The sequence below is a fragment of the Bos indicus x Bos taurus genome, chromosome 8, assembly GCF_003369695.1.
Source record: "Bos indicus x Bos taurus breed Angus x Brahman F1 hybrid chromosome 8, Bos_hybrid_MaternalHap_v2.0, whole genome shotgun sequence".
In the NCBI taxonomy this organism is placed as follows: domain Eukaryota; kingdom Metazoa; phylum Chordata; class Mammalia; order Artiodactyla; family Bovidae; genus Bos; species Bos indicus x Bos taurus.
In genome coordinates this window covers 112950427-112969653 of record NC_040083.1, presented here as the reverse complement: position 1 = coordinate 112969653, position 19227 = coordinate 112950427, and the positions used below count along the sequence as shown (strand labels likewise).

Below are 19227 nucleotides of genomic sequence, written 5' to 3'. Positions count from 1 at the left end.
ACATTTAATAAAGTCCTCAGCCTTAGGAAGTGTTGTTTTTGAGCTTTTAAATATTACTAACCCATCCTTCTGAGTGAGATTCAAGTCCTTGCAAAGAAGGCCTGGGCTGGTACCACATTCCTGGCGCTCTCACTGGGGACTCTTGAGAAACACACAGTGTGGGTGCTTTGGATAAATGTAACAGGAAATGACTTTCCCACTGAAAGATGCCAAAACACACCAAGTAGACCTCAGTGAGCGAGAACAGAGGAAAGCGAAGGAGAGTTAGAAATCAGACCCTCAAGGGAGGACACATTAGGTATTTCTTGAATAACTTCTGTAAGATCCCACTGAAGTCTGTTGGGCATTTTCCTTTCTGCATTTCAAAGGAGTGAAGAGGACACCCCATAACTTTGCCTAACAGATATAAAATAACACAAATGATTGGCTTTCCTGGGTGGAACATATCCAGACATTTCTAAGTGATGATTTTTTTAAAAGCAAAACAAGCAACTGCTAAGGGAATGGTTTAGTTTTTTTGTTCACAACTTAGTTTTTGTGCTTGCACTTTCATCTTTACATTCTGCTGTGAGCACAGAAGTGAAGACAGAGCTATATATCTTCAGATACGCACATTATGGGTATGAGTGGGATGTCTTGAAAGACAATGAAGAGGAGAGGAAGTGACTTGGAACCCTGTGATCAGAAAACAAGAAGAGCAACATCGTAACAGAGCTTCACTAGTATGACCCAACTGCAAACAGTGGGGTAACCCTGATGAAGTGTGATGTGTTCATGAGCAGCTCTTTCCGAGTAATGTACTCACTAACCAATTATGCTAATGTTTAATATTGGTAAAAAACAAAGCTAAGGAAGTTTAACCACATCTACTTGGGGTATATCTATTTGGGGTATAACAAGGAGAATTTACAGTCATACACGAACTCTCCAAGTCAATCATTCACCCATAAATGGTTATGTTGCATAATTGTGAGCAATGTAAATATGTAAATTTTGGTGCTCTGAGAAGCTGGCAGGAATATCTTTTGGTGTAAGTAAGATTCTCCAAGTATCCTCCATGCTTTGACTTAGGTGGTTCTCTTTGCTTTTTACGATGAAATCAAGGATCAATCAATGGCACCCCACTCCAGTACTCTTGCCTGGAAAATCCCATGGGCGGAGGAGCCTGGTAGGCTGCAGTCCATGGGGTTGCTAAGAGTCAGACACGACTGAGCAACTTCACTTTCACTTTCCACTTTCATTCATTGGAGAAGGAAATGGCAACCCACTCCAATGTTCTTGCCTGGAGAATCCCAGGGACGGGGTAGCCTGGTGGGCTGCCAGCTATAGGGTCGCACAGAGTCGGACACGACTGAAGAGACTTAGCAGCAGCAGCAGCAAGGATCGATCAGTTGCCTGAAAAGCTAGACAGGCACAATTTGTCTCATCTGGGATGGCTGGTTTTACAGCAGTTGTTGTTTGCAGATTATAAAGTTGTTGAACAGAGAAAACAGTCACTTAGCCTCTGCCTACAGGGTTTGCCCATATGGGATACATATCTTAGCAGGTATGGGGTCTTCTAAACAAGCCAGCAGAGGCAGGTAATGGAAGGTGACTTTGAAATCTTGTGACTAATTAGAATAACAAAGTCTTTGAACAGTTTTCATGTTCCAGAGTTTTAATTTCCTGTAAATAGAAAAATGTTCTCTGATCAGAAATTAGGAGACATAAGAGTAGGAAGCAGAGTAAGAGTGTTGAATTTTAGATTTTGAACTCTCATGCGATATTATGTGTTTCGTGATATTTATTCTAGAAACTTGAATATAAAAAATGAACTATTATCAAAACTAGAAAAAAACAAAACAAACAAAAATCAGATAAGCACTGTAAAATTTTGGTTGCAGAGTGTTTATGGATGTGAAGACTAGAAGCTACAATTTGTCAATATCTGGAAAGTCAGTCCATTTCTTCCAAGTCTGTCTGAAAACAGGTCAATTGTTTCCACTCTGGCTATTCTATAGATGACGGGCATTCTAAATGAGATGACAGTGTAGTGAAAACCCTTGTAAGTATGCTCTGCAAATGTGAAGAATAATCTAGGCTTAAAATAATGTGGTAAAGGTTTTCCTTCCACTAAGAGTAAAAAATTATTTGTCTGTATGACACACAACTGCTATGTGGCTGTGTGGCCAGACATAACAGACAAGAGAACCACCATGTCAAAAATGGAACAATTATGTCAAAATGGAGCAAACATATATGCATGTGTGCAATACACACACACACACACACACACACACACACACACACTTCACTCAACATATAAAAGGTTATATGCAAAAGGATGAATTTGAAAATTTAATACAGTCTCAGTAGACTCAGTTCAGTTCATTTCAGTCCCTCAGTCATGTCCAACTCTTTGCGACCCCATGGACCACAGCATGCCAGGCTTCCCTGTCCATTACCAACTCCCAGAGCTTGCACAAACTCATGTCCATCACGTCAATGATGCCACCCAACCATCTCATCCTCTGTCGTCCCCTTCTTCTCCTGCCTTCAATCCTTCCCAGCATCAGGGTCTTTCCTAATGAGTCAGCTCTCCGCATCAGGTCACCAAGTATTGGAGTTTCAGCTTCAACATCAGTCCCTCCAATGAACACCCAGGAGTAATCTCCTTTAGGATGGACTGGCTGGATCTCCTTGCAGTCCAAGGGACTCTCAAGAGTCTTCTCCAACACCACAGTTCAAAAACATCAATTCTTTGGTGCTCAGCTTTCTTTAAAGTCCAACTCTCACATCCATACACAACTACTGGAAAAACCATAGCTTTGACTAGACGGACCTTTTGTCAGCAAAGTAATGTCTCCAATTTTGAATATCCTACATAGGTTGGTCATAGATTTTCTTCCAAGGAAAAGCATCTTTTAATTTCATGGCTACAGTCACCAACTGCAGTGATTTTGGAGGCCAAGAAAATAAGTCTGTCACTGTTTCCACTGTTCCCCCATCTATTTGCCATGAAGTGATGGGACCAGATACCATGATCTTAGTTTTCTGAGTGTTGAGTTTTAAGCCAGCTTTTTTACTCTCCTCTTTCATTTTCATCAAGAGGCTCTTTAGTTCTTCTTAGCTTTCTGCTAAAAGGGTGGTGTCATCTGCATATCTGAGGTTATTGATACTTCTCCCGGCAATCTTGATTCCAGCTTGTGCTTCATCCAACCAGGCATTTCGCATGATGTATTCTGCATATAAGTTAAATAAGCAGGGTGACAATATACACCCTTGACATCCTCCTTTCCCGATTTGGAACCAGTCTGTTGTTCCATCTCCAGTTCTACCTGTTGCTTCTTGACCTGCATACAGATTTCTCAGGAGGCAGGTCAGGTGGTCTGGTATTCTTGTCTCTTTAAGAATTTTCCACAGTTTGTTGTGACCCACACAGTCAAAGGCTTTGGCGTAGTCAATAAAGCAGAAGTAGATGTTTTTTCTGGAACTCTCTTGCTTTTTCAATGATCCAAAGGATGTTGGCAATTTGATCTCTTGTTCCTCTGTCTTTTCGAAATCCAGCTTGAGCATCTGGAAGTTCACGTACTGTAGAAGCCTGGCTTGGAGAATTTTGAGCATTACTTTGCTAACATGTGAGATGAGTGCAATTGTGTGGTAGTTTGAACATTCTTTGACATTGCCTTTCTTTGGGATTGGAATGAAAACTGACCTTTTCCAGTCCTGTGGCCACTGCTGAGGTTTCCAAATTCGCTGGCATATTGAGTGCAGCACTTTCAAAGAATTATCTTTTAGGATTTGAAATAGCTCAACTGGAATTCTATCACCTCCACTAGCTTTGTTCACAGCGATGCTTCCTAAGGCCCACTTGACTTCACATTCCAGGATGTCTGGCTCTAGGTGAGTGGTCACACCATCCTAGTTATCTGGGTCATGAAGTTCTTTTTTGCATAGTTTTTCTGTGTGTTCTTGCCATCTCTTCTTAATATCTTCTGCTTCTGTTAGGTTCATACCATTTCTGTCCTTTATTGTGCCCATCTTTTCATGAAATGTTCCCTTGGTATCTCTAATTTTCTTGAAGAGATCTCTTGTCTTTCCATTCTATTGTTTTCCTTTATTTCTTTGCATTGATCACTGAGGAAGTCTTTTTTATCTCTCCTTGCTATTCTTTGGAACTCCGCATTCAGATGAGTATATCTTTCCTTTTCTTCTTTGCCTTTGACTTCTCTTCTTTTCACAGCTATTTGTAAGGCCTCCTCAGACAGCCATTTTGCCTTTTTACATTTCTTTTTCTTGGGGATGGTCTTGATTACTGCCTCCTGTACAATGTCATGAACCTCCATCCACAGTTCTTCAAGCACTCTGTCTATCAGATCTAATACCTTGAATCTATTTCTCACTTCCACTGTATAATCATAAGGGATTTGATTTAGGTCATACCTGAATGGTCTAGTGCTTTTCCCTACTTTCTTCAATTTAAGTCTGAATTTTGCAATGAGGAGTTCATGGTCTGAGCCACATAAATCACTAGGCTGCATAAGGTAATTAGTGAAGAATCTCATGAGAAAGATATAGGGATTTTTGACAGAGAGCTTTAGAAAAATCCCACAGTCAAGACACAAAACAGAGATGTCTCTGATAAGCTCTTAAACGTTTCACTTAACCATCTGGTGATGCTAATAGATTCTTTATCAACTCCTCCACAACCCCAAGTCAATGACAACATTAATGCAGGCATCATTTTGGGCAGTTGGTGAAAGTGTTAGTTGCTCAGTTGTGTCCGACTCTTTGTGCCTCATGACTGTAGCCTGCCAGGCTCTTCTGTCCATGGGATTCTCCAGGGAAACACACTAGAGTGGGTTGCCATTCCCTTCTCCAGAGGGTCTTCCAGACCCAGGGATCAAACCCAGGTCTCCTGCATTGCAGGCAGATTCTTTACCATCTGAGCCACTCAGGCAGGGAACTTCACTCTTTATTTCCTCCTCTGCAAAACAGAAGCAGTAGGAATACTTGCCCCAGCTACCTCAAAGAGGGTTGTAAAGATCAAATGAGAAACTAGATATCAGATAGCCTTGTAAACTATAAACTTCTTGACCAGTGCTAGGTAATGTTGCTTTGCCATTAATATTCCTTCATGGCTTTCAGATATTTCACTAAATGATCAGCAAGTCCCACAATACTTTTTCAGAATTTCCTATCGTACTTTCTCTAGACCAAAAAAAATGTGTTTTGTTTTTTTTTTTTTTTGCTCTGTTTTGAAATTCTAACCCACTCTCACTTTACTAAATCATGATGGGGAGAGAAATGAACCAATTTTCACTGATTTTCCTTCTCCTGAATGTAGGTTCTACATAGGGAAATGACCAGCTAAATGCAGAACTGATTAGCAAATCTCACATTCTCGAGCCATGAAACCCAGAGAACTCCAGAAAAGACATTTTGATACCAAGTGATGGAAGCTTGAATATATAAACTGATTCATAAATATTTTAAATAAGTCAGTGAGTGAAAAATCATTAGGGAACTAATATGATTAGAATAATAATAACTATTTGGTGTCTCCTGAGAGTTGGACTGTGAAGAAAGCTGAGCACCGAAGAATTAATGCTTTTGAACTGTGGTGTTGGAGAAGATTCTTGAGAGTCCCTTGGACTGCAAGGAGATCCAACCAGTCCATTCTGAAGGAGATCAGCCCTGGGATTTCTTTGGAGGGAATGATGCTGAAGCTGAAACTCCAGTACTTTGGCCATCTCATGCAAAGAGTTGACTCATTGGAAAAGACTCTGATGCTGGGAGGGATTGGGGGCAGGAGGAGAAGGGGACGACAGAGGATGAGATGGCTGGATGGCATCACTGACTCGATGGATGTGAGTCTGAGTGAACTCCAGGAGTTGGTGATGGACAGGGAGGCCTGGTGCGCTGCGATTCATGGGGTCGCAAAGAGTCGGACTCGACTGAGTGACTGAACTGAACTGCGTAAATGCCTTTAAAAACATTATTCATCCTCCAACCTTTGAACAGCAAGGAGCTGAGAGATGTTTGTTTACTGCTCCGCAAGCTGCGCCAGAGGCACTTGGCTTCTACAAGCCCTTGTTTCAATGACCTCTCACTGTGCTGTGTGTCCAGAACTCACAGTCACTCTTTCAGAGATCAGAGTTTAATCTCTCTGGCAGATGCATTTTAATTAGAAAATATTCTTCCTTGGAAAAGGCTCTATAGTGCTCTGACAGGGTTCCTGACATCATGGACCCCCGTAGGTTTACTAACCTGAATACATAAGTAATTGTGGTTAGTATCGGCTGAGCAGGAATGAGGATGCTGGCACAGTGGGTGCAGTGACTTCCTGTGGCCTTCACATCTGAGTTGCTCACTCAGCCCAGAGTCAACGGGAAAAGGTGACTCAGTCCCTCCTGTCTCTACCTGCATGGAGAGAGTGTTGACAGTTGACTCAGTTTTTCTTTTCACCTATAAAAGAGTAATATTTGTATAGCTGTAAGATGCATGCAAGGGACTGAGTGCATATCTTGTACTTCTCTTTTTATTGCTGAAAAGATTTCATAGACCAAAAGATGTGCCAAACTTTCTATTACTGCAAAGTAAACTTAAAGGAGCTTCTCCTCTTTTTACAACTGGCCATTTCCCATTTACCTAAAAGTCAATCAATGAAATAATCTCAGTTCTACCAGATTTGCTGGGACAATAGATCTAGAAGGCCTTGACCCTCTCACTGGGCCTTGGAGCTCCATGATGGGCATGAGGTGGACGCACTCTGGATTCACAACAGCTCCCGTTAATGGAGCTGTGCTGCAGCAAACAGCTGTCCCCCAGCTCGGCATTTTGACTCCACGAGGCCCTGATCCACACTGTTCCAAGCTCTCCCGGCACAGCTTGCTTGCTCTCCCTCTGACTTTCTCTTTATTTAGGACTAGTTTTAAGATACATCTCACCTTATGTAAAATGATCAGCATAAGCTAAACCATGAGAGCCTGTCCTGCAGCATGAACATTTGCTGCTTTGAGGTTCTCAGGATGTCAGATTCGGGGCCATGTCCTCATCCTGCCTGAGTCACCCAGCAGGTGGTGATCGGGGCAGTCAGGTGACTCAGGTCGGGAGTGGCTTCTTGGATCAGAAGCCTGCTTAGGTTTTGACCTGTTGAATCAGACTATGCCCTGGGGAAGTTATGAATTCTTCAAGCATTCTGGCTTCTCATTTACTTCTTAACAGCTAGAATATGGCTGCCATTGGAACCAGGCAGATATATGTTCACACTCTTACCTCTCCAGCATGTTATTGATAATTCTTTGATCTAAGCAGGTACTAAATGTCTCTACACCTCAGCTACCTGGTGGGTTAGAATGGTGATCCTCACAGACTATGCAAGGATTCCATGCAACAACCAAGGTGAGGTCCTCGTCCTGCTCCTGGTGCAGGTGCCTGGGAAACGTGGCTTCCTCCAGGGAGCTGGGTCCTCCCAGAAGTAGAACCAACACAGAAGCACCTATCCCTTCTTAATCTGCACCACGTGACCTTCTCCCACCAGACAGGAAACACACTACCTAAGCTGCCCTGATTTAAGGCAAGAGTGAAAACACCAAAACCTTGTTGCCAAAAACTTAAAGTTCTTCTGTGCTCACAGTAGTTTTGGCGTTGATTTCCTCAGAGCAGAAACTAAACTGAAATTGAGAACGTGACGTCGAGATACGTGTTAATCAAGGTGCCCTCTTAGGGTGTCCAATCCTCCCAACTTGCTAGGGACTGAAGGTTTTCCTAGGACACCAGAAAGTTTCCAGGGACCAAGCAGCTGGCCGCCCTCTCGTGTTCGGCAACTAGGGCGGCGCTGGGAAGGCGCCCGGGGCCGGCGAGAGGTGCCTGCCTCCTGGGGGCTGGGAGGGCGATGCATGGTCTCCAGCGCTCCTTTCATTTGACAGTGGGTGGTCCCAGGTGCCTGCCCACCTTGGCAGACGCTCACATGGGCAGTCTGTCTGGCCCTGACTCACACCTGCAAGAAGTGGGGAGGGAGCTCTCTCCAGTGACCTCGAGTAAACCCCGTTCTGGACTGTCTGTGTTGCGGTCCTGAGGGCCTGCACCCAGCCATCCACCTGCAAGGGTGTGTCCTAGACACAGCTCAGAAGGCACTCAGGGGAGACTCACGGGAGGGTCTGCTCTGGCCTCTTTTTGCTACCTTGACTTTGTATTCCATTTGGAAAGCGGACTTCCCCTAAAAGCCAGGAAAGCCACACAGTCCTTTACAACAAGGTTCTGGCTGGCTGAAGACCAGGCTCCGAGGCCCCGTTTGTAATGTGTCTGATTTTTCTTCAATTTAGACTTCAAATGAATTTGAAGGGTGAAGGACCTCCAGGGATTGAAATAAGCCATTTGTATTTTGCATGTTTTATTCCCATAGCTTGACTTCTTTTTTTTTTTGACTTGACTTTGGATTTCATTTATGGTTCAGACAGACTGGCCAACAAATAGAAACCACAAACCAAAAGGGTCATATTGAAATTCATGAATCAGGCTTTCGATTCTATTTACTGCCTTCACTTCTGATTCTACAACCTTACTCACCTTCATTTCCACCCCCTCCTTCCTTCCTTCCATTTGCATGTTTCCCATCCCTAACATCAAACTGCCTATGTATCCTTACTAAATATCTAACCCTCTTAGAATGTAAGCTTATAATGGCAAGGAGCCTGGGGAGCCCCACTGTACAGTATTTGGCCCCTCAATAAGTATGGCAGAAAGTGAAGAAGAACTAAAGAGCTTCTTGATGAAAATGAAAAAGGAGAGTGAAAAAGTTGGCTTAAAGTTCAACATTCAGAAAACTAAGATCATGGCATCTGGTCCCATCACTCCATGGCAAACAGATGGGGAAACAGTGGAAACAGTGGCTGACTTTATTTTGGGGGGCTCCAAAATCACTGCAGATGGTGACTGCAGCCATGAAATTAAAAGACGCGTACTCTTGGAAGGAAAGTTATGACCAACCTAGACAGCATATTAAAAAGCAGAGACATTACTTTGCCAACAAAGGTCCATCTAGTCAACGCTATGGTTTTTCCAGTAGGCACATAGGGATGTGAGAGTTGGACTGTAAAGAAAGCTGAGCACCGAAGAATTGATGCTTTTGAACTGTGGTGTTGGAGAAGACTCTTGAGAGTCCCTTGGACTGCAAAGAGATCTAACCAGTCCATCCTAGAGATCAGTCCTGGGTGTTCATTGGAAGGACTGATGTTGAAGCTGAAACTCCAATACTTTGGCTACCTGATGTGAAGAGCTGACTCATTTGAAAAGACCCTGATGCTGGGAAAGATTGAGGGCAGGATGAGATGGTTGGATGGCATCACCGACTCAATGGACATGAGTTTGGGTAAACTCTGGGAGTTGGTGATGGACATGGAGGGCTGGCGTGCTGCAGTTAATGGGGTCGTAAAGAGTCAGACACGACTGAGCGACTGAACTGAACTGAAGTGAGCACCTGTGACTCTGCCATCATCAGCGGGCTGTCCCTGGTCACAGCTGCTGCTGCCCAGAAGCATGAGGGCTTCAGCAGCAGGATGTGGGTTTGCTGGTAATTTCCAATCTGGCACTTGAGATAAGAGTCTTACTTAGGATCAAAATTGAGCGTCCCTCACGCTTGCCTTTCCAGATCTGCTTCTGCAGCTTGGGTTCTCACTTTCTAAAACAATTACTATTCTGTTTTGACTTAAAGATGAATAGTTATCAATGGTTTAATACATTCTCACCTTCAGAAAGCATTTCAATTTTAATGACAGTTTTCAAGGAGATAACACAAAGATGACCATTGTAGAATTTGGGGGCATTGTAGCAGATAGTCAGGAAAATATTATTGAGCAGGAGGACATTTTCTGATGTTTCTGTATTTTCTCCCCATGAGCTGTTCCCTCCTACTTCCACGACTAGAGGTGTAAGCTCCTGGTTGAGAACTTAATTTCCTTCTCGTTTGACATTTCCAATCTGGAACAGTCAATGATTATATAAATTTACTTCACCACTGGAAATGTAAGCAAAGTTTAAACACTTAACCACTGAGCATCACTTTGTTTTTCACAAAGAGAAACAGAAGAGTAAGAAATCACGTTTGCCTGAAGGAAGAAAATGACAGCTGCTACTGGATTCTGCAACGGAAGCCACACAGCACAGTATCTGGACTGTTTCTGAACAGTTACAGTTGCTCCAGCCCCTGAGGGTTTGTCCATTATCTCCATGGAAATACAGGGTGAACCATTTATTCTCAAGAACCCTTAAGGTTCTCCCTAAGGATCTCTGGTTGCTTATGTGGAGTTGTGTGTAAGCCACGGTAGGACTGAAAGGGAAGCCGGCCTGGCTCGGTGAGAACAGTGACGCAGAGACCGTGGCTCAGGCCCACGTGTCCCATTTGGGCAGATACAGACAGCAAAGCGGATGGGCATGGAGTCTACCTTCATCAATGAGCTAACTAACAGGAAAGGTTACAAACTGTACTCTCATTTTACCTTTGAACTCATTTTACAACAATAATATTAATAAGCCATGAAGGAAAAAAATAAGCAAAAGACTGATGAAACAAAGAAAACCAATGTGCTAAATATTCAAACTAATTTTACTGTATTCCAGCTCTGGGGAGAACTGGAGACTTTGGATGCCACATGATTCTCCTAGCTCAGGTTTTAGAATGCACTCTTCATTTTGACTGATAATCTGCTGTAATATTCAGGAAGGAGAAAGCAAAAGATATGAGTAATTATAATAACCATAGCCTTGCTTCAATTTTTTCATATTGTACAAATTCCCAAAGCTATATTAAAAATGACAAAAAATAGTTTATTTCTTTGATACAGAATATACAATATTGCACTCATGTTGCAAGTAGTGTGTAAAAAGAGAACTCTATTTAGACTGCCATAACAATTGTCTGGGCCTGCTATTTCATGGCGTCACCAACAATAACTATAGCACTGCCCTTTAACCCACTGAAAAGGGCAACGCTTGATAAAGCCTGCTTTTTATTCCAGCGTCAGTGACCAGCAGTTTAAAAACTATATGCATAATGAGGAAACTTCAGTTATATAACTACCTTTCAGTCACATAACTACCTTTAAGTCTGAGGCACTGGTAATCTGTATCCATATATTAAAGAACTAGATACTGTCAAGCTATTTTCCAGGTTTTATCAATTATTTTTCAATAACTTTTCCTTTCCATTGTACTTAATCATATTACCTAATATGCTATTCTTTCCTGAACAAATGAAAGTATTTTGCAGCAATAACTATTGTTCATCCTTGTGAAACCCATTATAAACTTTTTTATTCAGACTGAGCTACAAAGTCTGATTTTCTCCGAGTCACTCAGCAATTTGGGTTAATTCAGAGTTAGGAAAGGATTTCCCGCCACCAGCCACACACTCAGCCCCTGAGCTGAGGCCTGAATCCAGACACACAAGAGGGAGTGTTAACCTGATCCTGCTGGGGTCTGGGGACACCCTATTCCTGCCTCACACACACCCCTGACATTTACTTCATAGAGTCACTGTCATTGATACACAAATGCTTCTGGAAGATCTCAGTGCTTTTAAACAGTAACCAATTTGTTTTCCTGGTTTTCATATATTACATGGGTGGTTGGTAGCTATTTCTGCTGCTTAGTCACTTCAGTCATGTTGGACTCTGTGCGACCCTATGGACTGTAGCCTGCCAGGCTTCTCTGTTCATGGGATTCTCTAGGCAAGAGTACTGGAGTGGGTTGCCATGCCTTCCTCCAGGGGATCCCCAGGACCCAGGGGTTGAACCCGCGTCTCCTGCATCTCCTGCACTGCAGGCAAATTCTTTACTACTGAGCCACCAGGGAAGCCCACATGAATGGCAGAGTTCACATCATTTTGATCTCAGATAAATCTGACCTAGGATACACTTTATCCTATTCTGACAGTAGAAAGGCACATAACAATTTCACTTAAAGCATTCACATAAAAAATTAATGGAAACTGCAAAAAGGGAAACTCCAAATACAAAAGATCCTTTAAAGAAAATTCTCATCTTTGACATTATCTTTTAAATTAAGTATAATCCAGTGAATAGTGAATAGCAAAATAGCATTAAAAAAAACAAAAAACAGGGAAAATTTTCTTAGAGCAGGGAATCTTCGTCTTTATAGAGTCTACATTGAAGAGGTGTCCTCCCCAAATGCACAACCGTGACTTACTGACAAACAAGGCCCTACAGCACTGAGCACAGTAGAGTCCCGAACACGCTGCTGAGTCACATGGAAAATTCAATTAAACAACATACAGAACGATAACCAAGGACAGAATGACGAAAAGTATACTGATAAAAACCAAAACCATGTGAAATGTCAGAAAACTATCTGAAGACCAATACTCATATAAAAATAAATATTTAACTCTAGGACCTATTCTCACAGCAAAAGTTACAAAAATAGAATACAGTATTAAACAAATACATGAATGTATCACAATTGGTTTATAAAATATTTTACTTTTGAGAAACCTATTTCTCTTTCCTCCCTGTTCTAATAATTATATTCTTAGATGTATTTTGATGAAACATTGTGAACTTTGACTGGGTGACAGATTGTCTTTGGGTCGTTTTCACGGATACATAAACTTCTCTCCGAAGGTTCTGAACTTGAAATTTATTTACTCTGAGTGTCATGAGCCAGGACAGGTTTAGGGTCACAGTAACTCCTTACCAAGAACACTCCAACCCGACAGTCTCCCAGCTGCCCAAGGGGCTGCCCTTGTTTCAAACATCCTATTCAGACAGAGTGAACTGCTGCCAAATTTGGAATGACTGCATGATAGACGAGGGTGCGAAGCAGACCAAAATGTAGGGCATTTCACATGTCATGAGTCCATGTTCTGCCTAAATAGAGGTCTTTTTTATCCTTTTCGGAAGCTGGGGACAAGAGAACCAAGGAGGCATATCCGACATGGTGCTGCAGAAGAGGACCACTGATACAGATTTGAAGGAAGGAAGCTTCAGTATTCTGCCAATTCTCAAGAAACTGTCCAGGTACACAGAAAGGTTTCCTAGCAGTATTTCAACTCTTTATCTTTTTATGTTACCACTGCATGTCCACAGCCCATCCGGAGTGGCACTCAGTGACCCTGCAGCTCTCCAGTGGTTGTAAAAGTGCTTTCTGATTCACCTCGTAAGATGATCAATTGCACAGCTGGAATTCACTGTAGTTTATGGTACGGCGGTACTTAGAAAGGGAGGTCTATGTGTGAATGTGCAAGTGTGAGCATGTGTTTGCTCTTTGTTAACCACAGTATTTGTGTAGCATACATCTTCTTATGATCACAGAACTTTGATTTAAATAGTGCCAATCTGTCCAGTATGGTTGAAAGCAGTAAATACCATGGCATTTGTGTTTGAATTTCATGCTCTTTGCCTTTCAAAATTAATGATCATTAAAATGTATCATGGTGCCTATTTGTCAGCAAGCCACTCAGAAAGATGCCCTTGAAGATATTTCCAAGCAGCTTTTCCTTCTTCTGCTGCCCTCTGGAAGCAAAAATAGATCCACCTAACACAAGAAAATATTTCCCAGAGCTTCAGCTATGTCATAACAGTTAAAACTCAGCTAATTTCCAGTTCTGTGTTCCCACCTTCTCCACAGCATTCCAAACTTCTGAAATGACAAACGTCTTCAGTGGTGTGTTTTATTCCTAGGAAAGAGCAATTATATGGATACTTGGGTACTCTAGACAGAACCTGGCAGTGAAGATGGGCTGGGGTCCCAGTCATCCAGACATACTGCAAGGAGTCCCCATCGTCCAGAAGGCTTGCTTCCTGAGGAGTAAGGAAAAAGCTATCAATCAACACCAGTCTAGGCAAAAGTTATAAAGCCAAGCACTGAATTACAAAGTTTGGTCCCTGCAGTCTTTGGTTTTATGATACCTTCTGTATTTCACACATCTCCTTTGTGCATTTAAAACTTTGAAAAGAAATAAGTAGCAAACATAGCTATCATCTGGTTGCTCTGTATCCATTTCCCTGTAGGCCTTTTTCTGAAGCAGTAAAGAGAAATTTCTTTGAATGTTGATAGGTAAGGCCAGTGCTCACTAGCACAGAGCTGGACAACAAAACAGAACACAGAGCAAGCAGTACAAACAAAATTTAAAAGGCAAACAGGTTCTGCCCTTTCAAACACAGTCCTCTCTGAAAGACTCTGGGGCTGGGCTGATGATGGAGGCAGCCTTATTACAGCTCAGGTCACTGCGCTCACCTAAAATGCAGTCCTAGTTGGTGAGTACGAACTACCCAGCTAGTTGGAAAAGACAGAAGTGGGAAGGCAGGGGTGTCCCGTTTGTCTGCTCCATGCTCCATTGCATCTGTGCAGATGCTCAGACACTTCTACCGCCCAGCTTCCAGTTACCCCACATTATCAAAGAGAAGTGTGAAAAGAGCTGGGGAATGTCTGATATTTTTGCTTTAAAATTGAACAATATTTATCCCTAAAAAATTCAAAGGACAAGTTGCCATTCTTTTATAACGATATTAAAATCAGTAACATATATTCTATGCAAAAGATAGAAAACCAGAAACCTAAATTTTGGCAGGCCTCCCATTTTAATGAACTGAAGGACAGGAAGATGATTAAACACCAGTAGACAGAAGAGTGTTTTTCATGAATTTTACACTGGGATATATGATACCAAAATTATCCACGTATAACCGTCAGTCATGGAGCCCAGTGGAATCGCATGCAGCTTCTATAAGTCATTCTCTATCTCTGATGGTCTCACTTTTGAAAAGTAAATATTTTTAATCCATGGGGTAATAAATTTATGAACTTATTTAATTCTGGATGGAATATTTTTATTTTACTTTATAGTACCTCTATATACCAAGAGGACAAAAACCTTCACATAAAATATATTTTCTTTTTCACCTAGAAAAGACATCTTCATTCATCTCAACTTTTCTGAATTTTTCATGAAATCCTAAAGCAAATCTGTATGGGTTCCAACACAAATGTCACAATAAACTAGAGAAAAACCACAGCTGTGGTTTTCTTTCCACAGCTTCCAGAAGTTAGGGAACTATTCTCAGGCAAGTAATCCTGTGACAAAAGGTCAGCTGCATTTTGCTCAGGCTGCCAGAAGACCCTCACCAACGAAGGTGAAGGGTCTGGAGTCTGTCCTGACTCTTTTTCAGAGGGGATTTCATGTCTGAAGGTAGTGAATTGAGGGGACTGTGGTCATGACAGACATTGTCCTCATTTGGAGAATGAGGACATTCCACTGGAACCCATGACTGATAATTTTAGTATTCTATTGCCCAGTGTAAAATTCATGAAAATTCACTGTCTACTGGTGTTTACTCATCTTCCTGTCCTTCAATTAATTAAAATGGGAGGCCTGCCATAAGTCGGAGAAAGGACATGCATTTCTTCCTCACAATTCTCCAAGCAGCAAGCCCTTAGGTCTCTTGGGTTGAAGTTCAAAGAACTTGAGCTGTTTGGGGTCTATGAGAGTAAATTTGTAGAGAAAATCTTTACAGAGCTGATGCTTGCCATCGACACACAGCAAACTGGGCAGGTTCTGTGTAACAACCATCTCCCTTCTCTGAACAATAACAGGAAACAGCTCAGAAGACAGGTGATATGGTCCTCCACTGGAAAAAGCAGCACTGTGAAGAGGGAGGGAGCTGGTGAGTGAGCGCACCTCTGTTCTCCTGCAGAGTCATCCCGGGCAGTCCCCAACCCCGGCCACTTTCCTCTGGCCTCAACTACTTCCCTTTGCTATAAAAGTCCTGTCACAACAGACAACAGTTCTTCTGTTGTTGTTGTTTTCCTTTTCTAGGTTACAGTCATGGAACACAAACACATTTCAGACTATATGGAATTACAAAGTATAGAGGTGGGAAACCCTCTGCTATCCACGTTCATTTTATGGACAATGGGAGCCTAAGCTAAAAGTGGGGGAGTGATTGCTACAGAAGACAGGCTCCCAACTCCCCACTGAGGGCTCCATCTGCTACACCATGACCCTCTGGGACAAGCCAGCCTCTGCAGCTTCCCTCCACCATATCAAGGTGTTCATGGCCAACCCTAACCCTGGCCAGCAGTCACTCACCTCAGGCCCCAAGACAACTGGTGAAAAGTACAAGTTCATGTACTGCTTTTAGTTTAAATTCTGATTCCCTTTATACATTCTGTGGGGACTCAGGTTAGGGAAAATGCAATAATCCTCAATAAACTACAAGGGAGTCTGTAAGTCATGACCCTTCTGAATTCAAAAGAACACTGAATCCTTTTCATGAATTGTCACATCTGTATTAAGACCATGGCCACTTGGGGAAGTTAGGCATTTTTCAGGCCTCAAACACAGGTGAGCTGTGTGCAAACGCGTCTTAGTGCAGACTCCCCCACCGTGCTGAAGACTGATACCATGTCTTAAATTAGTTTATCTCAAGGGCAGACAAAATACTTCTATCACATTAATTTTACAAACATTTATAGCAAGTCGTCAGTGCAGGGTCAGAGAAAACAAGATGCTGTAGTGCTTAAAATCTTGGTTCTCAAAGAGAACCCTGACAAAGTATCTTCCCTTCTCCCTTCACTACCCCAGAGATACCCTCTCCATAGAGGTGACAGTGAAAATAAACATTCCTTACTTCCTTGAGGAAAAAACTTCCTGAGATCAGCCTTGAGATACTGACTCCAAGGGGAAGAAATACACCTCCCCTGCTATCATCAGAGGCAAATAAAACACAGAATCACTGCCAAGTGGAACTCTAAGACATTAGTTATGATCTAGTCCCTCCCTCAATTAAAAAAAACTGAAGCTCTTTCTTGGGCACAAAGCTGCCCCAACGCATCTCCTTAGAAAGGTCTCGAAACAATCTGAACAAAATTTAGGCAAAAATCTTTTAGAACTAAATGAGTGTCAAATGGCTGAGAAGATCCTGTAGAGAAGTCCTCCTCCCTCTCGGCTCGGTCGGTGAAGGCCTCAAGGAAGCGCACAGCCTTCCTTTCTGGGGAGGGGAGATCGCAGTCCCCCCAGGGTCCCCGCGGACCTGACCGGTCAGCCGGCATCAAAGCTCTGGACCCACGCAGAGCTCTCAGGCTATTTCAACGCAGGGAAACAGCAGAGGTGTAAAAGCACTTTCTGACGGAGCATTTAGAATGCCCATTTCTCCTCTTTCTACAGTAATAAGCCAACTGGGATGTACTTAGTGTACAGAGTTACCTTTCCTGTCAGCTAGAAGCCGCACACCAGGGAGAACCGGCACAGGCCGGGTCTGGCAGCCTTCTGACGCAGGCGCCCCTGCGGCTCTCTCTCGGCCCGAGTTACTTTAGAAGGCAGGGTTCCCCAGCTCGGTCCCTCCCCAGCACCTCACAGGCGCGCCTCACAGACAGCCCTCCCGGGCCCCGGACGCACACCTCGGCCCGGGTCTCCTGGGGTCTGTCACGCGGGGCCCTGCAGCCCCTGGCCGGGCGTCTCCTTGGCCTTCTTGCAGGTGTACAGCCACTTAATGATGCGCGCGTTCCTCTCGACCACCGAGGTGGTGCTGGGCACCTGCTCCGCCAGCTCCTCCTCCTGCAGCCCCTCGTCTTCCCCGCTGCGCCGGGAGAAGCCGCTGTCGGAGGTGGCCACGCTCACGCTGCGGACCTTGAGGGCGCCGCGGTCCGACTCAGCCGAGAAGTTCTCCCGCCCGAGCGCCTCCACCACGTCGGGCTCCAGGCCGTAGTACTGGAAGAAAGTGTCCGATTCGGCCAAGGACGCGGAGTAGCGCGAGCTGAGGTCGGACTGCGAGCGCTGCAGCCCCCGGCGCCTCGCCCCCAGCAGCTCCGCGCCGCGGGGCGCAGCCGGGACCCTGGGGGGCGTCCCGACGGACCGGGCGGGCGCGGGGGCCGTGGAGGGGCCAGGCTCGGCCCGGGCGGCCCCCTGGGCCCTGACCCCCCACTCCGCTCCCACCCGGGCGGCGCCGGGAGGCTCGGGCGTCTTGTCCTTGCTCGGCCCCTGGAAGAGCTTCTTCACCAGGCTTGCCCTGGGGCTGTCGGCCCCCGACGCTCGGGCGAACTCGCACTTCTGACGGTATATGACCAGCGAGTCCGGCCTTAGCGGCTTCCGCGCTATAGCCCTGCGCACCCCGGGCCCGGGGACGCACGCCTGCCCTCCGGTCGCCTCGGGGCTGCTGCCCCCGCCAGCCGGGCCTGGGCCGGTCCTAGGCGGGCCGCGCACGTACTTGGCGCGGTCGGCCGCCAGCCTCTCCACCGCGCTCCTGCGAGCCGGCCCAGCCGCGTCCGGGGCCGCGGGGGTCCCGGAGTCCCGGGACAAGAGCCGCGCGCTCGCGGGGGCGTCCAGAGCGCGCATCCTCCAGGCCCGGCCCACTGCGGAGACGCTCTCGGACTGCGCGCGGTCGTCAGCGGACCAGCTCCGGAGTCGGTTCCGTGTGAGCAGCGGCGCCCCGGTGCCCGGCCGCCCGGGGCGGGGGCAGAGTCCGCTCGGACTGAAGTACCGCCTGCCGGCCCCGCCCCTCCCGGCCCGCCCTCGCCTCGCGCCGGGCCCGCCCGCCTGTTCAGGGTCCCGCCGGGCTTCGCGCGGACCTGCTCCGGGGTCAGGGCCGAGCCCCGCGGGCCCGCAAGGCAGAGGGGCGGGGAGGGGCCAAGTCGGTGCGGCCCCGGGGGCCCACCGCCCCTCCCGGCCGCGGGGCGCGGTCTCCTCCGACGCCGGCACTTCCGGAGCCGGGAGGGCAGAGCGGCTCCGGCGCCACCCCCCCACCCGGCAGGTGTCTCCTGCCCTTTGAATTCTTAAAGTGACCTCGGGATGTTTGAAAAGTGACTTTAATTTCCTGGAGTGCTCTTGCAGGGCACTCCTCTTAAACTGTAGGAAAGAAACGGCTATGACGCGCCGCAGGACAGGTCAGTCTGTGTGTCAGGCAGAAGGGAACCAGGAACCGGGACTGGGTCCAGGCTCAGCCAGACGGCCTGCCGGTGGCCCGACCAGACTGGACCGTCTGATGCCAGAGCTCGAGAGACAGCAGCGACTGCGGAGGCAAGGCTCAGGGATTCGGGAAAAGCCTGAACACATTCCCAGAAGACTGCTGTTTTTACCGTAATCAGTGTAATACGGAAACCACGGGTTCACCAGGGGAGTGAATCAGTCTAGGAATGCTGAAAAAGTCTAAGGGAGAACATTGCCAAAATTCCATTATTTCTAAAGTTGGACAAAGGACTAACGATATCTGCCAGACAGTGATATGGCCACGT

The 19227-nt window shown here is 45.4% G+C and overlaps 1 protein-coding gene across 1 annotated transcript; it reads right to left on the bottom strand.

The window, feature by feature from the left end:
- Positions 1–10785: 10785 nt before the first annotated feature.
- FAM110C (family with sequence similarity 110 member C) lies at positions 10786–18878 on the bottom strand. Its single transcript, XM_027550756.1, has 2 exons — positions 17398–18878; positions 10786–13799 (listed from the first exon to the last, which is right to left on the bottom strand). The coding sequence occupies exon 1, from the start codon at positions 18329–18331 to the stop codon at positions 17423–17425; it is 909 nt and encodes a 302-aa protein (XP_027406557.1). The 5' UTR covers positions 18332–18878; the 3' UTR covers positions 10786–13799; positions 17398–17422.
- Between the last annotated feature and the right edge of the window lie 349 nt (positions 18879–19227).

Bases quoted from the DNA above. Each gene is read 5' to 3' on its own strand.
- FAM110C (XM_027550756.1), bottom strand. From the start codon at position 18,331: ATGCGCGCTCTGGACGCCCCCGCGAGCGCGCGGCTCTTGTCCCGGGAC.